The sequence below is a fragment of the Physella acuta genome, unplaced genomic scaffold, assembly GCF_028476545.2.
Source record: "Physella acuta isolate Inbredline_101_S28 unplaced genomic scaffold, ASM2847654v3 ptg000589l, whole genome shotgun sequence".
Taxonomy (NCBI): domain Eukaryota; kingdom Metazoa; phylum Mollusca; class Gastropoda; family Physidae; genus Physella; species Physella acuta.
The window spans coordinates 450,659-462,626 of record NW_026732108.1 but is presented as its reverse complement, the minus strand read 5'-3'; the positions used below and the strand labels follow the sequence as shown (position 1 = coordinate 462,626).

General features: G+C 35.5%; 1 protein-coding gene across 1 annotated transcript; it reads left to right on the top strand.

Moving 5' to 3' along the window:
- The first annotated feature begins 9,660 nt into the window (after positions 1–9,660).
- Positions 9,661–11,545, top strand: LOC131947198 (kelch-like protein 12). The gene is made up of 2 exons (XM_059308347.1): positions 9,661–10,039; positions 10,170–11,545. Exons 1-2 carry the CDS (start codon positions 9,661–9,663, stop codon positions 11,543–11,545), a joined length of 1,755 nt encoding a protein of 584 aa, XP_059164330.1.
- Positions 11,546–11,968: the final 423 nt, after the last annotated feature.

Genomic DNA, 11,968 nt, shown 5'->3' with positions numbered 1-11,968 from the left:
TAATAAAAGATTTAAATGGTATTTCTTGCTATTAATAAAATTACTGTCAACTTGTCAGAAAGATCACACACACTCTTACTTCTTTTTTCTTGGTTTATTTTTTTGTTTGTTTGTTTCTTTCTTTTTATCTTTTTTTTCTTCCTCTCTCCCCCTCTCACTTTTCACTAAAGCAAAGATTTAAGGCCAGGCAGACCAAAGGATCTTCACACTTGAACGACTTTCTATGACGTGTCGCAGCACCTGGTTTATTGGGAATATGGTGGCAGTTCGGTAGTTGAAAACAAAACATGCTATATTTATACTTTTCAACTGCTTGCTGAAATGAGACAGAACTAGTATTTACTGATTAATGCAAGTCTAAAATTTATTTGTTCCTTTTTCGTTACATATCCTTTTTTACAGTCTAAATAGATAAAGGTAATAAAATAGACACATAGAGGCACCACAGTAGACACATTCAGACGATAACATCTACACTCAACGATACTAATATAAACACACTTATAAACACGTGACATTTTTGTAAAAGCCTTATTTTTAGCGCAGGTTTAAGTATAAAAATGTGGTTTGACTATTGTAAATCGTTCTACTCTATGTGGAGAGCTGTAAAATAGTATGTAAGTAGAGAATAATTTTTGATTTCAGACAGACTGATAATCACAAATTTATTTAAAGACGTTAATTAATTTATTGATTTATTCATTGTTAGATTAACCACATTAATTTTAAAAGATTAGAAAAACGACTAGACTTGACGCGGAACAGTAACGTCACATTTTTTTGTTCACTTTTTAGTACAATAAAATGGCGGCGTCTATCAAAGAAGATTGTGTTCCCATTCAAAAGTTTAACGCGTTCTAAATCTAATTTTCTGTCGGCCATAACTTTAACTATACGTCCGTTTGCTGTTTTTATTACGTTCCAACACTTATTTAAATTTTCAACTGTCTTTTTCATTTAGTTTTACAATAAATTTCTCTAGCTCTACACTCTGTCCAAGAAAGTTATTTATAGATCTAAAAATATCATGTGGCCAAGCAAGTTATTTATAGATCTTGATCTAGAATCTAGGTCAAACCAAAGATTAATTAGATACATACCAAAGATTAATTAGATAAAAATACAATCCATTTTATAATCATAATACATTTTTTAGTCCTTAAATACTTGATATAAATCTTTGTGATTTATCTATCTAGATCTAGATCTATCTATCTAGAATAGGTCTAATGATTAGATCTAGATTCTGGATCTAGAATTTCTAGATCTAGCAAGAGTTACGCAAATACTAGACTTAACCCTTTATCTACTGACGGTACTTATAAGTACCACTTTAATTAAGCGCCTGTATTATTTTTAATTTAAGACGAATTTTAAAAAATATTGATGCAATTTATAGTATTATCTCCCTTGAGTCACAGGTAGGTGGAGGGAACGATTATTTTGAAAATTACTGGTGTGGCGCCATTTTCAATCTCTACCTGTATCGGTATTTCACAATTGTTCTGTACATATCTCACACATGTTCCTGATTTCCTTTTGTTTTACCTTATTCTTCAAGTTTTCAACACCAAATATTTTTTATTGGCATCTTCAATAGTCAGGCAAATGCGTTTAACTTCTAGTTATACAATTTCATCAAATTGTCTTTGTAATAGATCGATGTTTGCAAGTGGACTTTTAAGTACCGTCAGGGCACACGGACATTTTTTTTAGGATTTCTTGAAAATTGCTGATTTTCGATGTGGAGTGACATAAATATTATTTTTATATTTATTATCGAAATGCACTTAAAAAAATATATATATACATTTATAAGAAGGTTAGCATAGGGTTTTCCTCAGAAATATTGTAATTAATTGCAGATTTCTAGTAGTAAAAGAATAAAAAGAATAGAGGTGGCAGTTGCAGGCTCCTTTACTAGGTTTAGTATACGTTATTTGTATATCAAAGTCTAGTTCTAGAAGTAAGATTTGTAAGTTATATTTGTTGCAAAAAAAACTGTCATGCCTACAATAGCTAGCGTGTACGTAATGTATACATGTAGACTAGTAATAGCCCATACATCTGCATGTAGTATAGATAGTTTTGTAATTTTGAATAAGTAAACACAAAACAGTAGGCCACTATGGCTATTCCAAACACATTGAGCTCACTTCTATTTATGAACTTTACACTGTAGTGTAGACTTGTCATAACATTCTAGTAGGCTACAATTATACTAGTATTACAAGTGGTTGTGTACTGAATGACAAGGATTTCGTTTTCAAAATATTTGTTTATGCGGCTCATTGTAATGGCTATTGGAAGCCTCCAGCAAAAGCAGGTTCAGTCTGGCAACTGTTGCCACACAAGAAAGACGACAGACAAGAATGTCTGAGGAATGAAGAAGCATGACATGTCGGCACCTTTTGCTGTCTTTGAGGTCTAAGATGTGTTCTGATAGAAAATCCAGTAAAAATCGTACTCAAAATATAATTTTGTGCTGGGTTTATGTGTGAAAATTACAAAAAAATGATTGTTATATTGATTGCCATGTTATTATTTAATAAGTTGTATCGTTTTTTCCTGTTTTGTAAATTTTTTAATTTTTGGAAAAAATGTCCTACATTCCTGACGGTACTTATAAGTACCAATACATTTTTTGGCCCTTAAAAATTTATGAAACAAAATTTCCTTTGACATATGCATTAAATGTGTCAAAAGCAATATGATAACACATTGTTTAAGAAAAAATGTCATTCGGAACCTAATTCCGTAAATAAAGGGTTAAGACTTAAGAAAACGAGTCGTAGAATCTAGATCTAGATAATTCTATCTAGATCTAGATAATTTCAGACCATCATTATTTTATATAAATCTTGGTTTGGCTAATTTAAGATAAAATTTAATTTGAAAGTTACTACTACTAGACTTAGATCTAGATCTATGCGCGTAAATCAAGTTGGATAAGGAGACTCAAAGTATTAATGTATAGTATAAAAATACATCTGTGACGTCACGAGTTAAATAGCTAAGTTGTTAGTGTAATCGGCGTGCATGCGGGTGGCACGGGTTCTAGACCAATACGTCAATGATAATTTTTTTTAATTTTTTTTTAAATTTTTTAGATGTGAATGATAAAGTTGCCTATCTGAACTTGGCGGGATACAGGGTAGGTGAAGTAGAGTTCATCTGTTTCTTTGTCCTAAGCATATGAAGGGATAGTGTTGTCAGAGACATGCTCGGCTGGAATCGTTTTTTTAAAGGATAAAACATGTTGTCTGAGACTTGGCGGGACACTGGGCAGGTGAAGTAGAGTTGAGTAGGTCACCTGTGACGTCAGTATATGAAGGGATAGTCCGAAATCGGTGTTTTCGGTGTTTTTAAAAGATAAAAAACATATTTTTGAATGTGGGGTCTGGTTTTTTTTGACGATAAGTGACACTGCAGTAACGTAGCGAGGGGGGGGGGGGGGCGGGGGAGGACATATGTTCCCGGGCGCCGACCTTAGAGGGCGCCAAAATGGGTTGGAAAAATAAATTGAATGGTTGAGGGGGGTGCAAATTGAAAGTTTGAAGGGGGGATGCAAAGCGAAATCTTGGGGGGGGGGGGGGGGTTGCACATCGAAAGTTTGAGGAGGGGGGGGTGTAAATCGTAAAGTTTGTCCCCGGGAAGGGTCGCTACGGCTCTGAGTGACAGACGTGATGTTTTTTATGGATGACCCCCGAAGCCCACAGTTATCCAACGGATGACGGGTAGTCTAGTCTATATACTACTCAAGTTTGTTTACATGTTTGAATACTTATTTGTTTTTTTTTGTTTGTCTGATTCGGTACTGTAAGGAAACTGATCTATATATGGGGGGGGGGGGGGGGGCTGTAAAATAGTATTTAGGTAGAAACATTTTTTTGTTTGCATACAGACTTAATCAGCTATTTATTTAGGGACGTTAATTAATTAATTGTTTTATTCATAGGTAGATTAACCACATTAATTTTAAAGGTTTAGAACAATGGCTTAACTTTGACTGAATAGTGATGTTTGATAACTCATTTTTTTGTTTGTTTGCCTTTCTGATTTGTTATTGGGGAGAGTCTGCATTATGTGTAGAGCTGTAAAATAGGACTTTGGGTGGTAAATATTGTTCCGTCTTAAAAACTGTTAATTACAAACTAATTTAAAGCCGTTAATTAATTTATTGATATATATTCATAGGTAGATTAACCACATTAATTATAAAAGTTTAGAACAATGACTTTAGTAATAGTAAAAAAAAAATATTTTCTTTTTACAACAATGCTTTCAATTATTTTTTTCTTAAGGCCTATAAGTGAATGAAAAGGTTGACTATCAGGACCTCGCGGGGCACAGGGCAGGTGAAGTAGAGTTCACTGTTTCTATGTTCTCAGCATATGAAGGGATAGTGTGGTCAGAGCCATGCTGGGCCGGAGTCGTTTTTTTAAAAATATAAAACATGTCTGAGACTTGGCGGGACACTAGGCAGGTGAAGTAGAGTTTAGTATAGTTTTTTAAAATATAAAAAAGGTCTTTTTGAATGTGTTGTCTGGTTATTTTGGGATGATAAATGCTGACATACGTGATGTCATTTATGGATGACCCCCGAAACCCACAGTTATCTAACTAGATAACGGGTAGTCTAGTGCCTTCTATTTACAGCGTCCAAGGTCGGGGACCAATCCATTCAAATGCTATTATAACAGACAAGGCGAGCGCATGTGTACGCGCTGGAATCCTAAACTATTACAAAGTTATGTTTATATATAATCAAAATCCATAATTAAGGCAACACTTATAACGTACAAAGTTCTGTTATAAATCTATTCATACGCTTATGGGTTATTTTTTTTATTATTTTACTATCAGTAAAACTGTATTCACGATCAAGGGGTGGCTCAGACCCCTTACCAGCTGAATTATATATACTGTATTTTCTGATTGTTGTTATTATAAACGGTACAATTATATTTTTACCGTTAAAAATAAAAAGAAATGCATAAAAACGTATTACTAACAACCTTTTATTTAATAAAGCACGAAAGGGGAGAACATAAAGGATCTTCTTTAAATATATTATAATACTCTACTATTTAAAAAGCTATAAAGAAAGCGTGGGTCGTCATAATATGTATTACATACTTTTGCTAATATTTCGGAAGCAACCCACGATTTTCTTTATAGTTATGTAAATAGTAGTGTATTATAAATATTTTAAAAGAATAATTTATTTTCTCTTTTTAGTGCATTACTAGAGCACCCGTTATCTAGTTAGATAACTGTGGGTTTCGGGGGGCATCCATAAATGACATCACGTCTGTCACTTATCATCACAAAATAACCAGACCCCACATTAAAAAAAGACGTAAATTTAAAAAAAAAACAACAACAATGACATGATGTGTCTAGAACCCTTACCACCCGCACGGAAGCCAATTACACTATCACCCTAACTATCTAGTCTTCATATCTTATATGAAGCACAAAAAGTGCTTCGTATACATAGTTTGACTCTGTTTAAGAAACCTGATTTACGCGAATAGGCCCTAGATCTCTTATCTTTCAAATAAAATTTTATCTTAAATTAGCCAATTCCATAACTAAACAAACCCAGATTTATATAAAAAAATGAAGGTCTCAAATAGTTTAGTATAGAAACTCATTATTATCTAGATCTAGATCTAGATAGAGTTATCTAGATTCTACGAATGGTTTGGTTAAGCCGAGTTTTTGGCGTAACTCTAGACTCTAGAACCTAAATAGATAAATCACTTGTATTCTTGAATTAGATGATACGTGAAGCTAGAAAGCAAAGATTAAGAGTCTGTCTAAAAACAAAAATTGTTCTCTACCTAAATACAAGACAGACAAATACAAATACAGACAGACAGACAGACAGACAGACAGACAGACAGACAGACAGACAGACAGACAGACAGACAGACAGACAGACAGACAGACAGACAGACAGACAGACAGACAGACAGACAGACAGACAGACAGACAGACAGACAGACAGACAGACAGACAGACAGACAGACAGACAGACAGACAGACAGACAGACAGACAGACAGACAGACAGACAGACAGACAGACAGACAGACAGACAGACAGACAGACAGACAGACAGACAGACAGACAGACAGACAGACAGACAGACAGACAGACAGACAGACAGACAGACAGACAGACAGACAGACAGACAGACAGACAGACAGACAGACAGACAGACAGACAGACAGACAGACAGACAGACAGACAGAGTAAGCGAGTTAAACAAAAGCTGGAAAAAGTCTAATGGGGCATGCATTAGATAAAAAAAAAGACTCCAAAGAAATTTGAGTGTGAGGTAACACGATGTGGACGATGTGGTCGAATAATAGAACGTTTGACGGCTAACCAAAAACTTTTGAGTTCGGAACCCTTGCTCGAATGTGTAGAATGTCCATGAGTCCACTCTGCTCATATTGGAATCTTACTCCCGTTTAGGAAACTAAAAGTAACTGGAAATAGTGCTGACCCGCATTAGTTCACAGAAGCTACTGAAAGACACAACAGTTGGTAGTCATTGGGTTATTGGGTCTCCACTCCTCGAACTAGAGAGTTTTAGGGTTAGCATTCACGCGCTATCCACTTGACCACCCCGAATATGCGTCAAGAGAAAAACCAATTTAAAAAAGCATGACACATGGTTAAGTGAAGGTGAAAGTTAAAGGAAGCCCGGTTACACAGGTACAGAGTAGAACCAGGTACAAGTACGATACGAACAAGATGACAATACCTTACGGATCAGATTTCTGTAGCTACTCCGTGCTGAAAGAATGAAGTCCCTGATACCACAAAACCTGGTCGGGACACGCTTCAGTGTTAATTAGGACGTTCATGGAAATTCCAGTTTCTTCTGTTCTAGACTTCACTCAGCTACATCATTGTGTGCTGCTGCCTTCATTTACGGTCAAGGTATAGTTTTATAGGTATAGACTGTTTTATAGGTATAGTTTTATAGGTATAGTTTTATAGGTATAGTTTTATAGGTATAGTTTTATAGGTATAGTTTTATAGGTATAGTTTTATAGGTATAGTTTTAAAGGTATAGTTTTAAAGGTATAGTTTTATAGATATAGTTTTATAAGTAGGCCTATAGTTTTATCTTTTTGAAGTAAGTATTTATTTGCAAAATATTTTCATGCTTATCTATGCAAGTTGTGTTGTAAGTTATCAAATTTAAAGACGATTAGAAAATTCGGGGTTTGTCGACTTTTTATGGGACTATTACATGATTTGTTGTATTAATTTTTACAACAGTACAACTACCGAGGAAAGTGATTTACATGCTCGTGAGCCTGTCTTCGTTTTGTTTTGCCAGAAATAGATTTGCAGGTTAAAACACTTTTACCTAGTTATTAATCTAATGCAATTATCAAAATGTCTTCAATTTGTAAATTTCCTAACTTACAAACACTGTAAAATTTTAATAAGTTGTTCAATCTATTAGCCTACGCTTGGGGTAAATCTTAATATATAAAAGCCCATGTACGCACTTCTCTCCCTCTATCCGCAATATTTTTGGCAACGTCGTCAGCCTGTTCAGCGATATATGGAGAACTTAAAGATACGGACTTTTGTTGAAAAAAATATGGCGGACGATATAAATGTATAAACTAAATTTTATTTTAAGAAGGAAAATAAAAATAAAGGCATATTCGAATTTATAAACAGATTTCTAGCTAAAGCGTTTTTTTGTCGTGACAAGAACGTAAGAAACAATGAGGTCACATGACACAAGTTTAAACTAAGTCTTAGTCTAAGGAAAGAACAAAAAACTAATGGGATCATCTTCCAATTTTAGAATATAAAGAAATGAATTATTTCATTAAAACTTGATTTAGATCTACTTATCAATTAGCCATACGCTATGAAATATATACAATGCAATTTTCTCGGCCTTAAGCTTATAAAATTTACTTTACCTACATAGATTCTAGATCTAGAGATACGGAAAAACTAGACTTAACAATAATCAAATAGTAGATTCTAGATCTAGAATCTAGATCTACGGAGAAACTAGACTTAGATTCTAGATTTAGACTCTATCTAGCTCTAGATTCTATTCCAATATGAGTTTATATTAATAAACTATTTCAGGCCTTAATTATTTTATATAAATAATTTTTTTTTATATAAACCTTTATTTGTTTAGCTAGGGAATTGGCGAATCTGGCATACAATTTAATTTGAAATTATAGGGCCTATTCGCGTACGTTAAGTTTCTTAAGTACCCCACATATTCTGCATAAATTCTAACGTGCCTAAATAGCTGAAATGATAGTGTAATTGATACCATGTAGTGAGACACACCAAGTCAATCTTATTTTTTTTTCTCAAATTTTTTTTAGATGTGAATGATAAAGATGCCTATTGGGACTTGGCGGAACATGGGGCAGGTGAAGTAGAGTTCATCTGTTTCTGTCTTCTCACCACATGAATGGATAGTGTGGTCTGACCCACGCTAAGCCGAAATAGTTGTTTTTAAAACACAAAAACAACACAACTACCATTGAACAGCCGGGTTTTTAACGAAATCAGTTAAGTCGCTTAATTTTAAGACTCTTAATCAGCGTGTGCATTTAATATGGTATTGTGTTGACTAATACTGTACACAATTATGTTTTAATTTTTCAAATAAGTATTGGTAGTCTATGTTAGTTTAAACAAGTATAAACATAGACAGTACACAAAACAAAACCCTTTCTTTTTTTATAATCTTAACAATGTTTCATTTCAATGCTACTGATCAATAAAATGTTACTTTTCCTAAGATTCCGATAATGACTTTTTTAAAAAGCTGAATTACAATTCATTTAATTACCCACTTTCCATAGATATATACAGTTTCTTCAGGCATCACCCAGACAGTTTTAAATGCCGCTCTCAAGAGATAAATATCTAAAAGAAAAACCGGGTAGCCAATGTTTAAAGAGAAGAGAGCTAAAAGTCACCAGAATCGCCAGTGTAACGGGTACCGATGACCAGTGTATTTAAAAATGTCATCGACCTTCACCACGTGTTATTTAAATAAGAAAGCGAAAGGTGGGAGAAGAGGTGAATTTGGGACCAAGAATGGTGCGTCACATTTCGCTGTTGACAACTTAACTTGAGGGAGGGCTTCTTTATTGATTAGTTGTGGGACCTGTATATTCATGTACTTGAGAATACCTGCTTAAGAGGTGCCGCTTATTATGTCACCATACTGCATAATTTCTTTCATACATCTCTTTAGGGTTGATGGGGTGGGGGGGGGGGGATGATGGTGGCGGCACGGCCCATCCTGAGCATGTCCATTGTTACGGTACAAATTAGATAAACAATTGTATAAAAAAAAATATATACTCTAAGTAGTATCAGCTGCTCCGGTAACCCGGAAATCGTACCCCCCCCCCCAGCCTTCACAGAAAAATTAAAATTGACCAAAATAAACTGTGCCTTCATGTATCTTCTACATATAGCATACGTAATATGAAATGTTTTTATGTTTTTAACTTACAATACTCTTAGGTGTTTTTAAAGAACATATATTATTATTATAACAACGCCAAGTAAACAATTTTTGGTGATGAAAGCTATATAATATTTAAGATGTTCTTATTATTACAGAAACGAAAATGGCAGTTTCTGAACACCTGGCTAAAGCTGTCGTTAATGCTATCGACAAACAGCTGAACAATTGCACGTATCATGACGTCACCGTGACGGTTGAAGGCACAGAATTCCAATGCCACAGATTTCTACTGAGTGCCAGCTCCGATTTTTTCAGGGCGCTCTTCCAGTCTGGGATGCGGGAGAATCAGGACAGGAAGGTGGAGCTGAAACAGATGACGTCAGAGACGTTTGGTCTGGTGCTGGACTGTATTTACAAAGCTAAAAATGTTCTCTCGGTGGACAATGTATCTGATGTATGGCAGGCGGCCAATCAGCTCCAGATAGACTTCCTGCTGGAGGCCTGCGAACTCTTTCAGATGAAAAGACTGTCCAAAGACAGCTGTATCGAGATTTACATTGAAGCGAAACATTTGGGTTCCAAAAAAACTTATAGAACTCTCCTGGGATGTCTTAATTAAGGACTTCGATTATTTGAGGAAAACAGATGATATTCTATATTTAAATTTTGAAGACGTGAAACGGCTTGTCGCAAGTGACGACTTGGAAATTAGTTCTGAAGATGTTGTCATTGATCTAATCTTAAGGTGGGTAGAATTTGATCCACAATCAGACGAAAGCAAAGTTACGGATCTCTTTGAACACGAATCAAAAGATCGAGCAAAATTTATTTTAATCGCTGCATCTAACGAAATGGAAAATGAAACAAAAGAAAACGACAAAAGACAAAGGCTCGAAAAATGCATCAAACCCACCAAGCCTCAGATTGAAGATGAAGCCAAAGATTGTTTAACACCTGTGGTAGATGTAGGCAGTTCACGGCGTCACAGACAAGCATTTCTCCCAGAGCTTCTGTCGACAGCAAAAATTCTTCTGGTAAGTGGCGCATGTTTCCAGAAACTTTTGGAAAGTGAGACTATATCACAAAGTTCTGATGTTTTTGCTATTGTGAAAGAAGCGCACGATCACTATTTAAAGCCCAGCAAACCGTTTTATTACTATCCTTCCCAAGCCACTCATAGAGCTAAGAGTTTATTGGCAAATGTGGTTATCACAGTCGCTAACCTATATGAATATTTCCCTAAGATGTCTTGTAGAACCAACGACGGCACATGGTACGAACTACAACCGCCACAATTTAAATGTACGGCTGTAGGGTTTGAGGGGTGTATATATGTCATGTCTACTTCCATTAACCAAAACAATGCAATTAGATACAACCCAAACACGAACACCTGGACTAACTTTGTGTGCCTGAACCCAGTAAGAAACAACTGTCAACTAGTAGGTCTAGACAACTACATCTATGCCATAGGGGGCGACAACTCTACTTCTATTGACAGGTTCAATGCTAAAGACGAGCAACAAAAACCAGGTTCCGGCAAGTGGGAGAAAGTGGGAGATCTCAAAATGGCGGTCACCAACATGATGGCTACTACAGTTGGAAACTCTATCGTTGTGTTCGGGAGTAATGCGGCCACAAGCACCACAACCACTGTCCAAAGTTTTAACACACACACCTTGACCAGCCACTTCTACACAGACAACATTCTTGGAGGTGCCAGCAACATGGTCAGTTTCAAAGACCGCAGCGACACCTATGTCCTTCAGCAGACAGGCGCCCTGTGGAAGTTGGCTGCCTGCAATGATCACATTCTCAAGATGGAGTTCTGCACTGTGTTGTTTGAGGAGAAGTTCAAGCTCTCTGCCGCTCTTATACAAAATGAAGAGCTCTTACTTCTGGGGACCGAGATCAATCCCATCATGCACCGAGAATGGGACACCAGTCACCTTGGCATGTTTAAAAGGATAAAAATAATTGAGAGACCCGGATGTTGTCTTTTTAGCACCGTCATACCTAAGTCGTTTCTTGTAACCAAGGAAACGTAAAGATTGACCCACATTTTAAAAAAATGTTGAATTAATTAAAATATTAGTTGTTACTAGCATTTAGAAAAATAAATATTAAACACCGTTTTTCCTGCATATTAATTTTATATCATTGTAATAAAAGATTAAAATGATACTCGATGCTATTAATACAATTACAAGCATCTCGTCAGAAAGATCACACAAATTCTTTCTCTTTCTGTCATTCTCTCTGTCTCATTCTCTCTCTCTCTCTCTCTCTCTCTCTCTCTCTCTCTCATTTTCCCTCTGTTGTTGTGACCATCTCGTGTAAATATTTAAAGTCAGTCAGACAGAAGAATCTCCACACTTGAACGTCTTTCTATGGCGTGTCAAAGCACTTGGTTTTTTGGGAAATGAGTGAGAGATCGATAGTTGGTGAAAAACAAAACTAATTGTATAAAA

Excerpts from the sequence above, each read along its gene's own strand:
- LOC131947198 (XM_059308347.1), top strand. The coding sequence starts at position 9,661 with ATGGCAGTTTCTGAACACCTGGCTAAAGCTGTCGTTAATGCTATCGAC. Across the intron at positions 10,040-10,169 it reads AAGACTGTCCAAAGACAGCT|ACGTGAAACGGCTTGTCGCA; the intron begins GTATCGAGATTT and ends TAAATTTTGAAG.